General features: G+C 34.4%; 4 protein-coding genes across 4 annotated transcripts; 3 read left to right on the top strand and 1 right to left on the bottom strand.

The window, feature by feature from the left end:
- Positions 1-11,356: 11,356 nt before the first annotated feature.
- Positions 11,357-11,881, bottom strand: LOC145003466 (uncharacterized). The gene has a single exon (XM_078962601.1). The coding sequence runs from the start codon at positions 11,879-11,881 to the stop codon at positions 11,357-11,359; it is 525 nt and encodes a 174-aa protein (XP_078818727.1).
- A 2,490-nt stretch (positions 11,882-14,371) lies between these two features.
- Positions 14,372-14,914, top strand: LOC145048655 (major allergen Pru ar 1-like). The gene is made up of 2 exons (XM_078997225.1): positions 14,372-14,555; positions 14,628-14,914. The coding sequence occupies exons 1-2, from the start codon at positions 14,372-14,374 to the stop codon at positions 14,912-14,914; spliced, it is 471 nt and encodes a 156-aa protein (XP_078853351.1).
- A 1,432-nt stretch (positions 14,915-16,346) lies between these two features.
- BIR6 (Pentatricopeptide repeat (PPR) superfamily protein) lies at positions 16,347-18,430 on the top strand. The gene has a single exon (XM_078977033.1). The coding sequence runs from the start codon at positions 16,461-16,463 to the stop codon at positions 18,318-18,320; it is 1,860 nt and encodes a 619-aa protein (XP_078833159.1). The 5' UTR covers positions 16,347-16,460; the 3' UTR covers positions 18,321-18,430.
- Positions 18,431-18,903: 473 nt separating this feature from the next.
- LOC145003457 (uncharacterized) lies at positions 18,904-19,320 on the top strand. Its single transcript, XM_078962590.1, has one exon. It carries the CDS (start codon positions 18,904-18,906, stop codon positions 19,318-19,320), a length of 417 nt encoding a protein of 138 aa, XP_078818716.1.
- Positions 19,321-22,381: the final 3,061 nt, after the last annotated feature.

Here is a 22,381-nt window from a genome sequence, read left to right as displayed (position 1 = left end):
TAATATTCATTTCTCGAAGTGAACGCAAAATGATTTTAACTCTAAAGAGATCAAATTATTCGCCGTCCGCCGCTTTGCGCGGGTAGACGGCTAGTGTGTGTGTGTGTGTATGTGTGTGTGTGTGTATATATATATATGTGTGTGTGTGTGTGTGTGTTTGTGTAACGGTCTAATTTTGTGAGACCATGAGACGCAATCCTAGCTACTCATTTTGTAGATAAAAAAAAAAAAAATGCAAAATTATAGAAAAATTTTGAAATTTTTTTAAATATTGCTTTTGTCATTTATATTTTCCAAAAAAAATAAAAAAATAAAAATATGCCGTCTTTTTTACATATTCTAGTTGAATATTAGAATATTCTAGTAGAATGTTAGAATAATTTACATACCTAACAGATCTAGCAGAATACTAGAATATTCTAAATTATAAAAATCACATTAGATTATTTAGAGTGTAATATTCTATTACATATTTTTCAAAAAAAAAAACGGTAATTTTGATTTATTATTTATTATTTTATTTAGTTATTTATTATTTTTTTTAAGTAAATAAAATGACGGAAATAATAATTAATTTTTTTTTGGATTTTTTATTTTTTTGCATTTTAAAATTATTTTTAAATTGTGTACCACAACCCCATAAAATCAACATCAAGGCCGGTCCATAGGTTTTTCAAGCCTTGAGCGATGCAATATAATCATGCCCTTTTTTATACCATCAAATTATAATGAACCACTGATATATTAATCATAGATTAAATTATAAGTTTATATCATAGATTGTTACACTTTAGTGTTTATAACTTGAAAAATCAACAAGTCTTAACGTGTACTATTATTAAAATTTCGAACTAAACATTTTGGCACTCTTTTGTAATTGGCATATTCAAATCAACAAGTCTTATATGTACTAATTTTGACTAACACATCACTCCGCATCATTATTTTTATTTTTTTAATTCAAAAATACAATTAAATTATATTTTTTATAATTAAAAAACATTCATTTTTTTAACTAGTTTTTCATTAATTATAAAAATAAAATTACTACTTCAAACTACATTACTTAATTAATCTACAAAAAAAATTACACTAATTAAAAAAAACAAACATACATATAAAAAAAAACTAGTATTCGTTCATGTTATGCTGGTACAAATGTTCCGCGACATCTTCTCGAAGACTGAAACACGTTTCACTATTATGAAGTTCAACAACTCACTCTAAAAACTCATCGTTCCAGGTACGAACTCCTCAATTGGAATGACAACGTCATTCGGATCATACGTGTAAATCTCTCGACCTTCATATTCAATAATCATATTATGCATTATAAATGTTAGGCATGTCAAACCCAACAAATAATAGGGGTACAACAGACTCAAAATACACTGCTTTAATGCACTAAAAGGTAGTACAAGGCAAGCAGGATCGAACCACAGAGACACGCGATAAAAGTCTATACCTCTTTGCGTAAGGTACTTTGGTCACAAAGGGGGATTTGTTTGCAAAAGTTAAATAATGAAAATAACAGTTAACTTTGAAACATGCAGAAAATGAAATAGAATTGTAAACAAGTTGTAAAAGTGCTTCCAGTTCTAGTTCTCAATGTTGTTATTTAACCTGATTATGACTTGATGTAATTTGTGATTGTTATTCTAAGTTGGTACTGAAAGATATTAACACGCTCTAATACCTCTCGCTTGCCAAATTATCTAGCCAAAACACGCTCTTTGACTAGACCTAACTTTACTAATTCAGCCTAAACACGCTCTTAGATTATATTGAAAAAATGCATTAAGTTTTGTACAAGCTTCCCAGCAATGTCCATTTCTTCTCATAAGCTCGGAAGTGTGAAAACATGTGATAAATGTTCTACAATAAGAAAACCTATTGTTTGTTACCAATCATTAACTTTGTAGCACGATTAGGTGCCCTAAAAGTTAATTAACTGCATAAAAATTCAATTCATGAAAGTGGCCAATCAAACACAAATCAAATTTAAGGATTCTAGTTTAAACAAGAACATAATCACTAGAATAAAATCACAAATCAAACACCAAATCATATGCTTCAAGTTAAGCAATCAACATGTTTTGAACAAGATCTAGAAACTAGGGTTTCTTAGCCACACTTGGCTAAGAACAAATCAAACAAGAATAAAGATGGAATTGGAATGTTTAATGCTTACCAAAATGAAATCAAAAGTGTTTGCAATGATTATGTCTTTTCAAAAGCTAAAAAATTCTCCTAGAATCGCCCAAGATCGCCCTCAACTGCTCCAAAACCGTCTGCCCCTTCAAAATGATGTTCTCCTGTTTTAATTAGTGTTCACGTGCATGCCATAAGGCCATGCGTTTTTGGCATGGCCATGCCTTTTTCCCATGTCTTTTTGGCATGGCCATTTTCTTGACCATGTGTTTTTGGCATGGTCCATGTGTTTTGCTAAAAAACAAATAAGTCTTCACTGTTGGCTCCATCTTTAATCTAGCTTCACCACGAGTCATGTTGCTCAACTATGAGATGATAAAGGACGAACACGACCCGTGTCGGTGTGACAAGAACCACTTTTCAAATGTAGTCCTTTGTTATGATGACAATGTAACACTGACTCAAATTCCATCTTCATGTTTTCTGCCATGGAATGACCGGTTCATCTTCTCTTCATGCTCCAAATCTCCAAGCATCCAAGCTCCACGTTCCATGCTCCATAATGCCTGCAAAATAAATAAAAAATGGTGAAGTACCAGACATTCTTAATGAAATATGCAATTGCCCAAATAATTAACTAAATGCAGGAATTATGAAGTAAAACTCTACGAAATGATAGAAATAACAGGCAAAATAGGTGCATAAAATGCACCTATCAGACCTCCCCAAGCTTAGACCTTTCCTGTCGTAAAGAAAGTACAAAATCGAGAATCGCCCTATAGAAGACGATAGGTGGCTAAAAAGAAACTAAGATAAAAAGAATGGAAGGAACAAAAAGGTCTAAATGGAATTAAGAGTGAATGCATGCAATAATAGAAAAACTAATGAAAACAACATATGTACAAAAAGATTTTTTTTCAAACATTAGTGCAATAAAAAAACCAAACGAACAAATTCAATTCGATTAACCTCATTATGTCATACAGTCGAAGGTGTACCTATCGTGCATTGAGATAACTTGGAATTAACCCCACAATGATATATAACAGTTAAAACAAGATTTTTAGTCATTCCCTAACTTAACTCAACAAAATCAAAAGTTAAAACACTTGTTCACTTTTATAGGTATTGGGTTAGCACATAGAACAAATTATGGCCGTACTCTTGTGAAAACCTGTTATGATAAAAATGCTCAATCATTTTCATTTTACAAAGCATGATAGTGATCGACTCCAGCTATTTGTTGACTGACAAAAATCTTTTTCTAAAAAATATTTTCTAAAAATTCCCTAATACTTACCCAAATTAGTTAGATGTTTCAAACCACGTACACCAATCAAAGTAGTTTAGAGTCAGTCTCAATATCATAAGTTCAAGTCCAAGTCCAAAAGAATCTTTTGGCAGCCAAGCATTTTTCCTAAGCATATTATTCGATTGAACTATAAACATAAATATATACAAACTATCTAATTATATTTTCCTACAAATAAAACTCACGATTTTCTTTGAAATCCATGTAGCGGGCTTCCAACCAATACATTCAGACCAAATGACCTTGACGTGCTAGATTTAAAGAGATCCCTAGGGTTTACTCTCCCGAACCTCAAATGCCATAGATTAACTTTATTTGAATATCTAAACATATCTATATATTTTTATTATTATTAATTTCATGACGTGCTAGATTTAAAGAGATCCCTAACGAACTTTCAACCCAAACAATTCAACTTTAGGCAATTAGGTGTAGAACACCCCTCGGGGTTTACTGATTCGAGTCGTAAATGTCATAGATTAACTTAATAAAAATTTTATTTTTATTTTTTTGTTTTGTTTTGTTTTTTATATTTTTACTTATTATTATTATTATTATTATTATTATTATTGGTTTTTTTTTTATAGTTTGTTTGCTAGGCTTATTTTCTTATATTTTCGTCCTTGACTCTTTCTATTTTTGGGAATTTTCACTGTCTATAACCGTGAGAGACTTCTAATATATTTTTCGGGGGACTGATGTAAACGCGTAAAGACCCGTAAGTAGAGTTGGAAACAATGTCCCTAAGCAGTGTATTTAGAAGCGAATACGTAGAAAGAACTCTTTAGAGCGTTGGAAAATCAACTCATTGAAATTTTATATTCATTGTATGGCTCTTTTGAATTTGGAGTTTGGATATGAATGAGAACTTACTACTCATAAGACTAGTCGTGTGTTCCAAGGGCTAAACTATATGAGTTTTTATGTTTCGGTGTTGATAACCTTATCATTTTTTTATTTTGCACGAGTAGCTTCGGGAGACGTGTTCGTGTGTGATTAGATTGCTTCAATCTTTTTAATGAAAACGAACAAGTTCTAATCTCAAGCCACGATTAATTTACCACTTCAACTTATTCAAGAAGATTAGGTTCTTTAGATTGATTTTTTTTGGTAAACTAAGAAATAGTTAAAAACAAAATCTTTTTTGTATTTTTTTAATGCTTTGAAATGAATGCACGAAAAAAAATTGTTTTTTTAAATACATGTGGAAACTAAAACCTAATGTACAAATACCCCTCCCCAAGCTTAAGATTAAGCATCGTCCTCGATGCTCGGAGAGGGTAAGGCAACCTACTGACCACGAATGTATAACTATTTAGAGCATATGAACGGATTCTCAACAGTTCTAGTCAAATTATCTTAAGATTCATGCATCAAACTTGAGATATGGAAGGAATGTACCATTCAAATGCTTGAATTTGTGATGTGCGCTTGACTTTTTCACGTCATCTTCAACCTCAAGAAAAGTTGAGCTCTTCAATGGTGGAAAACACAAACGGAGGTAAAAGCTTCTCTTATTCTTTACAAAATACCTCCCCAAGCTTACTCTTGAAACCCTACAAAAGAATTTTGAAACCTAATACAAGAATCAAGTCAAATTTTACAAAGAAAAAAACTAAGGTTATATGCAAGATTCGATTGTGTACACTTTCATGGAGGGAATTCTACATAGATGAAGAAGAAGAAGAAGATGGAGTTAGGAACTTAAAACACCAAACCTCTGAGCTTTAATGTTGGATTGATTGATGAAAGTCAAAAGTTTTTAAATGTTTAGGAGGAGAGAGTGCACGGTCGTGAGTTGTGAGGAGGAAGAATGACACAAAACACATTGTCCAAGCCAAGCCGTGCTTTTTTATGATAGCCTAGCCTGTGAGTTTTTTTTTTCGAAAATGTGCATGGTTTAGGGACAGACCGTGTGTTTTCAATCAGCCCATGCATTTTTAGCATGGTCCTTGAGTTTTGGTCATGCGTTTTTAGCATGGCCCCTGAGTTTTGGCATTAGGTCGTGCGATTTCTTTTTTTCAAAAGATGCGATCAAAAGGCATGGGGTGATTTTAAACCATGCGTTTTTGTCCTTGCCCATGAGTTTTTCCTCAAGACCATGCCTAATTTTTTTTCTTTTAAAACCTCGATAGTCTTGCATGGTCTAAAATTAGGCCATGCCTTTTGAGTCCTAGCCCATGCGTTTTCTTTCTGTAATTCTAAAAATCACTTTTTTTTTTGCATGGAACTCTAAAAATAATTAAAAACATTGCAACACAATATAGTAAATAAAAGAAGAATGGGAAGAAATTACTACCCGGGTTGCCTCTCGGTTAGCTGCCCTTCTTTCAAGTCTTTGGCTCGACTTAACCCTTAATTGGAATATGTTATTCTTTGAATATTAGGGCTTTCCAACTCAGTGAACTTCTTACTACTTCCTCAAATTGGCCACTTATTTTATACCTGACTTTCTTTTTGCTTGGGAACCATACTGGACTTAGACCCTTGATGAATGCAAACATCCAAATGACCCCTTTCATTTACTTGTCTGGTAAGGTGATCAATCCTTCCTTCTTTGATATGGTGGTTGAGTTGATGACGGATTAGGTGTCTTCCTTCTTGGAATTTGTATCCTTTGAAGGGTTTGGCAGATTTATCATTTCCGGCTCTAGTGGCTGGCCGACTAGTGAAAGGATTTTTTCATTGATAGTGGGTGGCTCAGTCTTTTTTTGGTCAACCTCCAATACATCCTCTACAACTTCCATGTCATCCTTCTCAATTTCTACTTCTTCCTTGACAACCTTCTCTACTTCTACTTCTTCCTCCTCTTCCCCGTCTTCAATTGCAATCTTGGGTTATCAAAATTTTTCCCATCGTTCAAGGTGATGGGAGAAACGGTATGCCCTGGGTCCTCTTCAGTCTGCGATGGTAATTTTCCTTGAGTTTCCAATATACTCACAGATTGAGCAAGTTGTGCAATTTGTTCCTCTAAGCTTTTGAGGCTAGCTTTGGTTGTTTCCTGGAAGATTTGGGTAGTAGTGACAATGCTTTTTACAATGTCTTCTAAGGACATGCTTAAAGTTTCAGCTTGTTATGGAGGTGCAAAATATGGTTATTGGAACTGTGGAGTTGGTTGGTGTTGGTCATTTCCCTAATCTTGGTATGGATTTTGGAATTGGTTGTTTCCCTAAATTTGGTTGTTTTCCCACCATTGATCATGTTGAGGATGATCATAACTCCATTGGTTTGGCCAGTAGTAGCTTCCCCTTTCCTGCACTTCCTCCCATTCCCTTTGTAAATATGGACACATGTTGGTGTGATGTCCATTTTAAGTGCAAAAATCACAGGAATAGGTGTGGGTTGCACACTTTGGTCATTTCCAATCATCATAACTATTTGGGCTAGCTCAGAAAGTTGGTCTTTAATGTACGGAGTGTTCATCTTCGAGTCGAACTTTGTTTTTTTTTTTTTTTAATTTTTTGGTAGAGATGTACCTGCTCACAAAAATCTTGACATAAAAAACTAGTAACACCGTGTCTCTAGCAACAATGCCAATTTGTTAGGTGTGTCAGACCCAACAAAAAATAGGGGTACAACAGACTCCAAATATACTGCTTTAATGCACTAAAAAGTAGTACAAGGCAAGCAGGGTCGAACCACAGAGACACACGATAAAAGTCTATACCTCTTTGCGCAAGGTACTTTGGTTACAAAGGGGGATTTGTTTACAAAAGTCAAATAATGAAAATAACAATCAACTTTGAAACATGCAGAAAATGAAATAGATTTGTAAACAAGTTGTAAAAGTGCTTTCGGTTCTAGTTCTTAATGTTGTCATTTAACCTGATTATGACTTGATGTAATTTGTGATTGCTATTCTAAGTTGGTACTAAAAGATATTAACACGCTCTAATACCTCTCGCTTGCCAAATTTTCTAGCCAAAACACGCTTTTTGACTAGACCTAGCTTTACTAATTCAACCTAAACACACTCTTAGATTGTATTAAAAAACTGCATTAAGTTTTGTACAAGCTTCCCAACAATGTCAATCTCTTCTCATACGCTCTGAAGTTTGAAAATATGTGATAAATATTCTACAATAAGAAAACCTGTTGTTTGTTACCAATCATTAACTTTGTAGAACGATTAGGTGCCCTAAAAGTTAATTAACTACAAAAAAATTCAATTCATGAAAGTGGCCAATCAAACACAAATCAAATTTAAGGATTCTAGTTTAAACAAGAACATAATCACTAGAATAGAACAACAAATCAAACATCAAATCATATGCTTCAAGTCAAGCAATCAACATGTTTTGAACAAGAGCTAGAAACTAGGGTTTCTTAGCCACACATGGCTAGGAACAAATCAAACAAGAATAATGATGGAATTAGAATGTTTAATGCTTACAAAAATGAAATCAAAAGTGTTTGCAATGATTAAGTCTCCTCAAAAGCTCCAAAAATTCTCCTAGAATTACCCAAGATCGCCCTCAACAGCTCCAAAAACCGTCTGCCCCTTCAAAATGACGTTCTCCTGTTTTAATTAGTGTTCACGTGCATGCCATAAGGACATGCGTTTTTGGCATGGCCATGCCTTTTTCCCATGTGTTTTTGGCATGGCCATTTGTCTTGACCATGTATTTTTGGCATGGCCCATGTGTTTTGCTAAAAAAACAAATAAGTCTTCACTGTTGGCTCCATCTTCAATATAGCTTCACCACGAGTCATGTTGCTCAACTATGAGATGATAAAGGACAAATACGACCTGTGTCGGTGTGACAAGAACTGCGTTCCATGTAACACTGACTCGGGTTCCGTCTTCATGTTTTCTGCCATGGATGACCGGTTCATCTTCTCTTCATGCTCCAAAGCTCCAAGCATCCAAGCTCCATGCATCCATGTATCCAAGCTCCATGTTCCATGCTCCATAATGCGTGCAAAATAAATAAAAAATGGTGAAGTACTAAGCATTCTTAATGAAATATGCAATTGCCCAAATAAATAACTAAATGCAGTAATTATGAAGTAGAATGCTATGAAATGATAGAAATAACAGGCAAAATAGGTGCATAAAATGCACCTATCAATAATACATGCTAGGACCATTCGTTTAATTCTTTCTTTATCCCAATGTTGTAACGACCCAATTTTTCTAAGAAATGTTTCATTTTTGAATAGTCAAACACATTTACATGATTTAAGAAATCCAAACATAATTGTTTTCAAAACATATGTCAAATACAACTTTTCTTCCAAACATCAGTGTCCAAATAAAATCCTAGGAGTGAGTGCACGCCGCGCCATTACACATTGCCTTTGCCTTTGGGATCTGAAGTACCTGAAACAAATCCACAACCTGTAAGCTAAATGCTTAATGAGTTTCCCAGAGCATACCACACACAATACACATATCACATATCCTGTTAGTTATAAAAACTACATATAACACATAAGCCATGCATACATAAACCAGTAAGGATGCCATGGGCTCCCCCGATGGTCTTACACATTTGTGCCATGGACTACCCCATATGGTCTTTACCTAGGAATGCCATGGGCTATCCTACATGGTCTTACATCCAATGTCATGGGCTACCCTACATGGTCTTTACCTAGGAATGTCATGGGCTACCCCACATGGTCTTACATCCAATGCTATGGCTCCCACCGGGGTCTTCCATGCAATAACCCACAATCACATAGCATATCAAATCACAGAAATGACTAACACATAAACCATAATCACATAATGGTCCGACCTTTGTTCCTTAGACCCATGGGTATGGTGAGAAGACTCACCTCTATCTGCTGAATGCGGAAGCTGCTCTCCTAGTAGTCCGTAACCTTCCGAGCTGAATAATAATATTAATCAATGTTAGGACTTTAATTAATCAAAAGGGAACCCAACTCCAAGTACTTCCAAAAAGACCCAATTACCCTTTCTTTGTTAATGGGCCCAAAGTCTATTATCCAAAATCATTAATGGGCCATATGGCCCAATAAGACCCTACCATAACAACAATGGCCCAATACAAATAAAATGGCCCACTATTCTCATAATGCAACCAAGTCCAATAACCAAATGAGCCCCAACAGATCAAAGGCCTAAAACTGATTCAAGCCCATCTGTGATGCGTACGCTTAGCGGACCACCTTGGTACGCGCAGCGTACTGGGGTTCGGGGACTTACGCACAGCGTATACTGGATTACGCCCCGCATACAAACATATTAAGCACTTTTTCCATTAAGTGCTTAATACTCTATTCTTTTACGTCCAAAATTCATATCTAAGCTTATTAAGACGACCTAGGGCATAAAGTTGTCAGCTTTATGCCTTTGCATGCTTCATATGCTCCCAACACCCGCATTAAGACCTTTCTAAGGTTCTCAACCCATGCATAAGTTCAAAATATTCACCAAGACTCCATTTTTATGTTGAAAAAGGACCAAAGGACCTCAGACCTGTCATTTCCATCCTCTGGAGTTGCTTAACTTACAAGAGGAGGTCCAAAATCAACCAAAGGGACAAAACTAGAAAACCCTAGCTAAATAAAATGAATAAGATGGCAAGGTCCAAGCTTTATACATCCAGAAGCTTCTCAAGGTTGACTATCTGCAGATTCTTGAACCAAATGACACTCCAAGCTTCCTTGACAACTTTTCCTCCTTAAACGAACACTAAAAAGGACCACAAAGCACTCTTAAAGCTCAAAATGCACTCACAAATGGTATTAGGGTTTCCATAGATGTTTGAAGGTGAAGGAGGCTGTTTAGGGTGAGGCTCAAATGAGTTAAGGATGTATATATATATATATATATATATATATATATATATATATATATATATATATATATATATATATATATATGTCTTAAGTCCGTATATTAGGTTTAAAGCCCTTTGTTGCGTACGCCCGACGTACCCTTACGTATGCCCCGCGTACGCAAGGCTCCTTCACGATCCTTCTCCCGTAGTACGCTAAGTGTACCATTAGGTACGCCCAGCGTACGAGAGGGACTATTTTTGCCTATTAATTCATTTCCAAGGGTTTCAAAGTGTTGGATTAGTGTCTAAGTCCATAACTATATTTGGTATGTACTTGACCCGGTTGAGCATGGTCCTTTTGGGTTGCCTTCATCAAAGCAACTTGACAGGATGATTTATAAAGAAAGAGGATATTATGGTTTATTAATATATTATAAGAATAATATATTAAAGGAGAAATCATATTGATTAATTATGTTAGTTAAATAATTAATTAAGAATTAATTATTGTGACTAAAAGAGATTAATTAATTAAACGGGACTGGAATTGCAATTATAAGATAATTGGTTTTGGGTTGTGAATCCATAAGGATATAGGCATGGACGAATTTAGGGTAGAGTCCATTTTGATCTCATCCAAGGGGGCCTTACTCTTGAAGGTTCTTTGGATTGCTTAAGGCTTAAGCTATCCAATTAGGGTTTTGACTGAAACCTTAGCAGCACAAGTATATAAGGACCCCTACGGCTAGCAAAATCGGCCACTTGATCCCTTGGAAGCTTGAAGCCGATTTCTAGCCTCTCATCCTCTCTACTAACATCATCCTCTTTCATTGGTGTTTGTAAGCCATTATAGGCATCACATTTGAGGTGCTAGGTTCTCGTAAGCTTTGAAGATTCAAGTTTCATACTACAATCAAGAGGTAATATTTCTAATTGGTTATTTATATAGATCTCTAGTTTTGTAGTATGCTAGATTAGGGTATTCAAGTCTTGAATGAATTGCAGGTACAATAGAGAAACCTAAATCCAAGCTTTAGGGCTTTTGCATGTGCACATAAGAATGTTCTTTTATGTAAAACCCATCACAAATGTGTACTAGATTTGGAGTGTACAAGAGTCGTGTAACATATTTCACTACATGTCATGTCTGCTTAAGGACTCCAAATGCCCTCTCGGTATCCTTTCTCGCCGATTCATGTTTTTTTGTAAACAACTTTGCATTTTCACTTCGAGGAACCGAGTATGCCTTCATCAATGTAGAATAATTTGGGTATATCCCATCACCAAGGTAGTAACCGTATTTGTACGCATATCCATTCACCATGAACGTCATATCAGGTGCTTTGCCGGTCCAAATATTGTTGAAAATAGGAGACTGGCCAAGAACATTAATGTCGTTGTTAGATCCTGCTACTCTGAAAAATGCATGCCATATCCACAAATCTTGAGATGCAACAGCTTCTAGGATGATAGTTGGTTTACCTATATCTCCTCGAGTGAACTGACTACGCCATGCATTTGGACATTTTTCCCAAGCCACATGCGTACAATCTAGACTGCCAAGCATACCCGGAAATCCATGCCTCTCTTCATGAGCTGAATATAATCTCTCAATATCACGTTTAGTAGGTTTGCACAAATATCGTTCGTGAAAAACCTCATACATACATGCAAACAACCAATCTACACATTCAACTGCGGTCCTCTCGGATACTTTCAAGTAGGCGTGTAAACGAGCCGAGCCGAGCCCGAGCCTGACAAAGCTCGAGCTCGGCTCGTTTAATTTGAGGAAGCTCGAGCTCGATTCGAGCCTTAAAATGAAGCTCGAGCTCGGCTCATGAACAATTTATTGGGCTCGCGAGCCTAATCGAGCCTAAACGAGCCTCTATGTGTGTGTGTGTGTGTATATATATATATATATGTGTGTGTGTGTGTATATATATATATATATATAGAGGCTCGTTTAAGCTCGTTTAGGCTCGCGAGCCCATTAATTGAAGCTCGGCTCGAGCTCATTTAATAAACGAGCCTCATATTTAGGCTCGAGCTCGGCTCGAGCTCGTTTAATTCGATCTCGAGTCGAGCTTTTAACGAGTCGATCCCGAGTAGCTCGGCTCACTTACACCCCTACTTTCAAGTATTCGTCAGATGCATCAAATGCTATACCGTATCCCAAATACCTAAGAGCAGCCACATTTTTATATACTACTAAAAACCATTCTTCTTCTAGCGTCCTATTTTTGTTTGAAAAAATCATAACGAGATTCTAAAGTATTACTAATATGTAAAAAATATAGCCTTATTTAGACGGAAACGACGTTTGAATGAGTCGTCATTATAAAGACACTTATCGGCAAAGTAATCACAAACCAATAAATCGTGTGTGGCTTGACGATCACGATTGACGACCGCCCTTGTACGAGCAGCATTTGAACTTTTTCGTCGTGAATGTGTTGCACAACGTTGAAGAATGTCTCGACGAATTCTACGTCGTCATCCGAGTCAAAAGTTTTTAAGAATTTCATGTGTTTAGTGGAATCCATGTGCTTGTGTTTTGTGGTTTTAGAGAATGAATGTTAGAATGAAGGTGTAAGTTTTGGTGAAAATAGAACGTTTATTTATGTGTATTGAATTGAGTTTGAAAAAATGGCCAAATGGTTGTTTAACGGTGGAGAAAGCAATCACCAATCACCTTTTGTGTTTAAACTCGTCGTGGGGAACACGAAGGACAACAACCACGCCCGACCATGATTTGTCGGGGTAGTGTGCACGAATATTTCTCGTGGCCACATGCACCACGAATGCTCTCGTTGAGAGGATACTATATGGTCTTATATAAGAAATCGACAATTAAGAAAGGCAATGATGGCATTCCAAATCGATGTGTATATGTCTGGGTGTTGAGTTCTCCGATCGACATGCGTGGTCTAGGCATCGATTGATGTTTCGTTTTTCAAGACACGATTGGTAGTCACTATAGTCTTTGAGTTGTTTAGCGCCCATCTACCCTTCTCACGTACAGAAACTAGACTTCATAACGGTGTTGGGCTAATTTTTCTGGGTTAACTAGGCTAAATTTATGGCCTTAGATTTTTGCTGCTCTGGGCCATTGTCCAACTCACCTACATATTGAGCCGATCCTGATTAACATTGTTTCAAATCAACCTGAATATATATATATATATATATATATATATATATATATATATATATATATATATATATATATATATATATATATATATATATGCATTAGACAAACTCGAAAATATAATATTTGAATTAGCATATACTTACTAATACTTTGATTTCTATAGCATTAGAAAAAAATCCAACATACTTATAAGCCATAATCAATATTACCAAATATTGTGATGATAAATAAACTTAGACTAAAATATTTTGAAAAGGTCATTTCTAAGGATAAGTTAATATTCAGATATTCACTTTTTTGAAATTTCAAATTATTATGATGAATCATACTTTATTTAAAATATTAGGTTTATCTATGTAACCATAATAAATGTTAATTAACACATTTAGTTTTTAATATTTTTGTAAATAAGAGTTTGCCAGTAGATTTAGGAATTTGGTTTCATTTGAACATTATCACATGACACATGATATAATAATAATAATAATAATAATAAATAAATAAATAAATAAATAAATAAATAAAGGCAATATAACGTCCACTTAAGCACATTTTGATCACAATATGTCTTGGATTTTTTGTTTAATTCTTATTTTTAAATTATCCTTTTGAAGTTTTAAGATTATATTTTTGTTTACGTTTATTACATCCCTTAAGTTTGATTTTAGATACATCACCACACCATACACACAATACAAAAGATCAAAGCCAATAAATTGGATGTATAGAAAGATTAATAACATCAAACACTAAAATTGTGAGACTTATATACTTAATTTTGTTTGATTCCTATGGTGTAATATTGCAGCTAAAGCCCATTTCAAATGTGGACAAGTAACAGCATGTTGATCTTGCCAATGTTAATGTACAACTACAATTGCATCAAGTACAATGCACATATAAAGTATAAATACAACCCACATCAACCTTCAATATCCATAACACAAAACGCACAAATCGACCAATTTAATATTTTTAACAATCTTTTAGCCTCAAAAAAACATGGGTGTCTTGACATATACCGATGAACATATTTCCACAATCCCTCCATCAAGAATTTTCAAGGCCTCAATCCTCGACTCACACATTTTGATGCCAAAACTCTTGCCGGATGCAATCAAAAGCGTTGAATTTATCAAAGGTGACGGTGGGGCTGGAAGCATTAAGCAGATTAACTTTGCAGGAGGTAAACTTATATTTAATTCAATATCTATTAATAAGAGCAAATATATGTGTCTAATTAAATTCTTGTATGTAGGTTTTGTGAAGCATGAGATAGATGAAGTGAATGAGAAGACATTCACATACAAGTATAGTTTGATTGAAGGTATGGGTATATCAGACAAGGTTGAGAAGGTGTCTTATGATATTAAGTTTGAAGGTTCACCTGATAATGGAACCATTGCGAGAATGACCACAACTATTTACACCCATGGTGATTTTGAGCTTAAGGAAGAAGAACTAAATGCAGGCAAAGAAAAGGTTTTAGGGCTTTACAAGGTTGTGGAAGGCTATCTCCTTAAAAACCCTGATGCATATGTTTAAAGATTCTCATTTTTATGTTGTAAGATTCGCACTATTTTCTGAGAAATAAACATCACACCATTAATAAAATTTACTTACAAGATGTTTCTTGATATAATGAAGAAAATTCATGATTTGGGAGGTTAATGGCTTACTATGAGTTTGTTGTGTAGACCAAAAAATATTTGGCGTTATGAGTAAAGCCACACTGATTGTAAAGAGACATCGGGTACCGTATCCGTCGTGTCGGATCAGTTTGAAAAACCAAACCAAACCGAATTTTAGGTCAAACTAAAATAAATATTGAATTACTTTTTAGTTTGAAAACCTTGGAAACCAATTTTAAATGTTAATTATAAAGCCCAAAGTTTCAATTATAAAATTACAAAGTTTCAAACATCAAATATAATGTTCCAAACCAAACATAATATACAAAGTTACAAACATCAAATAAAAAGTTCCAAACATAACATTCAACATTGAAACATAAAATCCAAAGTTTCAGGGACGGACGGGAGATGGTGCCATAAAATAGAAGTGAAGGTGATAAGAAAGATCTTAAACTATAAAACTATAAATTATTCAGTTAATTGATTATTTAATAAATTAAATTTGCCAATATAGTTTCGTTTGGTTTGGACTTTACCAGATCATAACTCAAACCATAAACCAAATTCATAATTTTGTTGGTCTTGAATTTAAAAAGTAATAATTTGATTTTCAAGAAAGTTCTTACATACACGAAATCAAATCTTAGCTTCAGTTTGCTAACTTCTTACACACGTCATCTATGACACGAATAACAAAATTGAAACAGTTCATCAAAATCCTACATTAAGAATTTAAAACTGCATCAATGTTGGTAGCATAATCTACATCACTTGTAATATTATCAGAAAATACCACAAAAACCGTGTTAGGATTATTAAAACAACTCATGCATATGTTAAAGTGAATAGTCATAAGCTGGATAAGGAAGGAATATACCTACTAGTTTTTGTTTTTGGAGCTCGACACGTGTATATAATGGGAATTTCGGGCTCTCTGGTGATGTTTGAAATATGTTATATCTAAATATTAATTATAGAATTGTTTGAAATATCTTATGTTTAGATGTTAATTATAGAATTGTTTCAATGTATACTCAACTAAGTAGGAAACCCTTTTGGAATAGGCTGGGTCGGACTTAAGTCCTCTATGCTTCGGACATGTTGACTATTTTGTCAATTTATTTAAAAAAGACATTATTTTTTATTAAATTTATTTTCATTTGTGATTAATTTAATCAATATCTTTTATTTAGATTCTTAACAATCATCTAGTTATTTTTCTCATTTATATTCTTAACAATCATCTAGTTATTTTTATAATTATCCCCAAATCAAAATTTCTATCAAATCCAAATTTGCTAAAGGAAATATACTATCTAGTAGTTTATGGTGCCTATACCCGAGCCGACTTGACCCATTTTCCGTCGGTCATCTCAAAACCCTTGTTAACCCTTTGCCCCCATTGTTCATCTTCTACCTGCAAATACGACACTCACAGCTTTGATAGGAAAGCAACGATGAATCAAACAAAGAGATTACTCAGTACAATCAGGCTAGCCAACTCGCTCTACTCGACTCAGCTCGCCAGAACCCACCCTAATAATAAGGTTCGAACTCGGTTTCTTGATTTACATGTCCCTAATTACGTTTCCCCATTTCTCAATTTCCATGCAAAACTCTTCTTTTCTTCGAAGCCAGAACAAACGCTCAATATTATTTTATCTGAAAAGTGGTCTGATGAGTTAGAACAAGAGCTATCGAAGTCAAAATTCGATTTCACCCATGAAACCGTCATGTATGTTCTAAAGAAACTCTCGAAAGAGCCCCAGAAGGCTTCGGATTTCTTTAATTGGATCGTTGGAAAACAAGGGTTTCAACCCAGTTCTTCCATTTATAGCATAATGCTTCGGGTTTATGGGAATAAAGAATCGATAAAGCAGTTTTGGATTACTGCCCAAAAGATGAAAGAAGAAGGTTTCTTCATTGATGATCAAGCGTATTTAATGATTCTTCAGGATTTTAAGAACTCGAATATGATCAATGAGGCTACAAATTTGACAAAAATTTATAACTCAATGGCGAATGATAATGTCATGAATGACGCTATTAAGGGAATCGTTGGTGTTGTGCTTGATTCAGATTGGGGAAATGGGGTTGAGAAGAGATTAGCAGGGATCAAATTCGACTTCAATGTATCAGATAATTTCGTTCTTAGAGTATTAAAGAATCTACGAAAGTATCCTTTGAAAGCAATCAAGTTTTTCAGATGGGTTAGTGAGACTTTCAATTATGAACACAATACCATCACTTATAACGGGGTTTTACGTGTTCTTTGTCAAGAAGATTCAATAAAAGAATTTTGGAACATCTTTAAGGAAATGAAGAACGCAGGCCATGAAATGGATCTTGATACTTATCTTAAAATCTCAAGATTCTTTCAAAAACGTAAGATGTTAAAAGAAGCAGTAGAGCTTTACGAGCATATGATGGATACTCCTTACAAGCCCTCAATTCAACATTGTAGTGTTCTTCTAAGAACCATTGCAGGCAACATTTCACCAAATTTGGATCTTGTTTTTCGGGTAGTAAATAAATTTGAAGCCACAGGAAATTCTCTTTCAAAAAGCGTTTATGATGGTATTCATAGATCATTAACAAGTGTAGGTCAATTTGAAGAAGCCGAGAAGATGATGACAGCCATGAAAGATGCAGGATACGAACCCGATAACATAACCTACAGCCAATTGATCTTTGGTCTATGTAAAGCTCGAAGACTAGAAGATGCAGCCAAGGTGCTCGATGAAATGCAAGCAAATGGTTGCACTCCTGACATCAAGACATGGACGATTCTAATCAAAGGACACTGTTCAGCCAACGAAGTCGACAAAGCTCTGATCATTTTCGCCAACATGATCGAGAAAGGCTGCGAGGCTGATGCGGATCTTTTGGATGTTTTAGTAAACGGGTTCTTGAGTCAAAACAAGGTCATAGACGCACACCAGGTGCTCGTTGAAATGACTGAGACAGGTGGGGTGAAACCATGGCAGGCGACTTACAAGAATTTGATCAAAAAACTGTTGTTGGAGAGGAAATTTGAGGAGGCCTTGAAGCTCCTAAGGCTGATGAAGAAACATGAGTATCCGCCAGTTTCAGAGCCATTTGTGGGGTTTGTTTCCAAATTTGGGACGATTGATGATGCTTTGGAGTTTCTGAAGGCATTGAGTTATAAAGAAAGTCCCTCAGTTTCGTCTTATCTGAATGTGTTTCAAGGTTTTGTTGATGAAGGTAGAGAATTGGAGGCTAAAGATTTGCTTTTCAAGTGTCCACCTCATATTCGCAAAAACAAAGGAATTTCTAGTCTTTTTGGGTCTGTTTGATTACCTAGTTTGTTGTATTATCCATTTTTTTCAGAACAATAGACAATTTAAAATATAGACCCCTTGCTCTTTATATTCACTAGAGTTTATAATTTATTGATTTAATCCGATCACTATTGTATAAATTGTGAATTCAGAAAAAGAGTAACATTGTTTTTTCGTAAAACCATACATTTCATTACGTTTATACACTAAAAAATCACATTAAAAACGTCTTTTGCATATTTACATCATAATAACTATAAAATAAAACAAACCGATATAATTTTTGTCATTTGTTAAATCAAATTTTAATATAAATAAACACAATCGCACAGTTTGATAAACTCTCTTGATGTTCTTTATAATTAAGACGACAAAAAAGAAAAAAGAAAAAAAGAACCTAACAAAACTGAACTTTAAATATGTGAGAAGTAAGATTGGATAACCCATGTGATGTCACATTAACTTGTTCCCATTTATCTACTTGTTCAATTCAATCGTGGCATGTGAGGCTCTCATTTTGTCTGTAAAAGATAGGAATACATTTGTCCTAAGTCCTAACCATGGCCCCCCCCATACACATGACCTCCTCCAAAACACCATGAAAGAAAACATTGAACAACATGAACTCGAAATCATCAAGGCTGTGGCACAGGCATGGCTCGGCCACACCACCACCACCTCACCACCCTCCTCCACCAACGAATTCGATACCCGTCGCCTGAGTTTCAAGATCAAACCCACCCGCTTTAAGCTTGAAAAACCATTGTCATGGAGCAACAGTAGCAATACCAGTAACAGTATCTCAACAAGTTGGGATTTCACGCAATCACTGTGGGATTCTTACGAGATTGTGGCGGTGTCAAGGCGGCTCGAGAGCGGGCTATTACTGGAAAACGAGTTTGGTGAATCAAGTAAAGGTCAAACTCAAGGTCAATCTAGTAAGAGAAAGAAAGAGAGCAAGAATAGCCTCAGAAATATACTCAATCGAACATCGTCTAGGAGGTTTGATGAATAGATATTGATTATATACAGAATTCTATATATCTTTTTAACACCCTTCCCGATTGATTTTTGTGCATTTGGGTAAGGTATGTAAGTTTCGAGCTCTTAGAAATAAGAATTTTGTATTGAAGAACAATGTGAAAACGCCTATTTACTTATATGTTGTACTTAAAAATACATGATAATGGAAACATTACGAATATTGGCTAGCTTTTATTCGTTTATAATCAACTCGATAGGAGTAAAGAATTGCAGGATGTAGGAATATAAATACTAGATGGTCAAACTGCACAGAACACCAAACCCCAAAGTTAAAATCTGTTTTTTTTTTTTTTTTTCATTAAACTTAAATTCAACTCTCAGAAACCTTAATTTGTATGAGCTTCCTCTAACCATTAATGTTACAGAACATGCTAAAACCCTAAACGTACGTTTAGGTTTCTAAACTAATTATGCCAATAGAAAACTAATAAGAACGTGACACTCAATCCACAAGATGAAAGTAGAATGAAATTTCGATCTAATAAAACTAAAAAGTAGTATAGAAAGTAAAACAGTGGAATATGCTGCCATATGAGAGAAAGCAGTGAAAAACCCTTCCTTAGTCTTCATTATTTAGTATCAAGATTTATCTTATTAAATATTTTCATACATCATTCAACTTACAAAATAAAAACTTTTTCCAACATTATACTTCAAATTTGTGCTATTTGAATGCAATAGTTTTAAAGTCTCATTTATTTATTGTACAATATCATTTTATATTGACAATCATAATTCAATATATTTTAGTATTGAATTTTTAAAATTTTAAAATAATCTTATAAAGAATTGATTTCCATGGATCTCTAACCTAGTATATATATATATATATATATATATATATATATATATATATATATATATATATATATATATATATATATATATATATATATATATATATATATATATATATATATATATATATATATATATCGCATAGCTCTCCTTGTAATTTTGGAATGAATTCTTCATAATCAATACTCTACAATATATATTTCTCAATATCTACCATCACCAATGTTTTGATTCTGAGAAGAAACTTAGAAGTTTTTTTTTATAAACTATCAAAATATCCACTTTGATTCCCTCTTAATTATTCATCTCTTTTCTTTTGTTTTTACTTTTTTCACAGATAGACGCTTAGAAGGCATAATTTCTAAGATATATAAATGATATAACATTAGTAACAATGTGAAAGTCATAAAAATAATTCTCACCAACTAAGTAGATGCCACGAAATAGGAACATAATTAGAGAAGCTAGAGGGAATTAGCAATTAGGGAAATTGGTCAAATCACTCAAAACAAAAATCAAATTTTGTAATGCACTAATATGAAGTCGGAAATTCAGTCATTCAGAATATATTTGTTCATGTGTTACGTTCGTTATCGACGATATCAATCAATGTATAAAAACAAGAGACCATCAGATTCAAACACCAAGAATAACGAAATGCTTGTTTAATTTCATTCAACAATCAAAATGGGAGCAAGAGTGCAATCAGACAAATAGGTAGAGTCCAGTGGAATCGGAAAACCAAGAAACAAGAAGCATCGCTTAAACTTTGCTGTTATCATAAACTTGGAAATTTGGAAATGGAATAAAATATGAGCTTTTGTTTGTTGTAAATCTATATTAGCTTATCTTAGATAACCCAAATGCAATTTTTAATATTAACCCTAATTTTTAAAACGTGAATTGTTGAAGTTTTTAATTTTAGTGCGAGATCTTTTAATTGGAACAAACCATGAGCTATTGATTTTGGATTACCGGATGGTCGATTATTGGTAAACTGAATCATATATAAAACCGGACTCATTCCACAATAGAATCCATGTATGGTAGCCCACCTCGAACACCCTCAAAGGCACCCATGTTTGAAGATCTACAATATGAGTCATTTAATATCTTTACAATCAATTTAGTTTTCGGTTGGGATTCACCCCACCTAAACTAGACTCCAACACCCTCATGTAAAAGTTGATAAAAGAGTTTTTTTTAATTATGGAGATTTTTTTACCTTTTAGATATATCGATGAATTGGTGTTTATAGGTAAGCTTTAGATATTCCAGAATGATAGTGACAATTATGAATGAAAATTAAAAGTAGACTATTTATGATATATAATATGAAGAGTAATGTGACGTCCCAAAAATATTAAATAAAAGTTTTTGTTTTTAAGCCAACCAAACCCTCAATCATTCATTTAAACCAATCAAAGTGTTACAACGTAAAAATAGTTATCAGAGTACGAATCATACTATAAAGAATCACCAGTGGATGTTGTGCGATCATGTCAGACCCTTCCCTTTTGAACCAGAGGTACCTCAAACCATAAACATAAACTATAAGCACAAAGCATAATGAGTTCCCTAAATACCACATACCATACATACATCAAGCCCCGCCCGATAACAAACCTATAACATGTAATGGGCCCCACCCAACACATATAGTGGGACCCACCCAAAGATACATACAAATACATGCAAGAGTCACAAAGACAGTTAGCATACTATAAACATAATCCAATGGGCCGACATTGGTGCCTTCGACCCGCAATTACTATGAGGAGACTCACCTCAATCGATAACAAATAAATCTTATACCCGAGTCGTCAATCCAAGAACCTCCACACACTATACGTATCAAAAACAATCCTAATTAATAATTAGGGTAATAATCATAAACAAGGGTCCAAGACACACTTTATCTCTTTAGGGTAAAAGACCATTTTACCCTTTCAAAGCTAATCCCAACCAAACATGGCCTAAGGCCCTAAAATGACCTATTTCCACTTCTGGGAATACGCCATCCGTACTCCTTCATTACGTCATGCGTATCGAGTTCCCACAGGAAATTGGGCAGGGCCACGTTACATGCTGCATACTCTAGGGTTATGCCCTGTGTAACCCTAATGTTGCCAAAATCCACTGTTAAGTCCTTAATACCTAAAGACTAAACATCCAACTCACATATCTTAATCTAAGGGAGGTGTTAAGTAATAAAGTCGTCATCTTTAAGCTTT

The sequence above is a fragment of the Lactuca saligna genome, chromosome 1 (assembly GCF_052625555.1).
Source record: "Lactuca saligna cultivar CGN05327 chromosome 1, ASM5262555v1, whole genome shotgun sequence".
NCBI lineage: Eukaryota > Viridiplantae > Streptophyta > Magnoliopsida > Asterales > Asteraceae > Lactuca > Lactuca saligna.
Note: the sequence above shows the minus strand (reverse complement) of the source record. Positions and strands in the feature narration are given on the sequence as shown.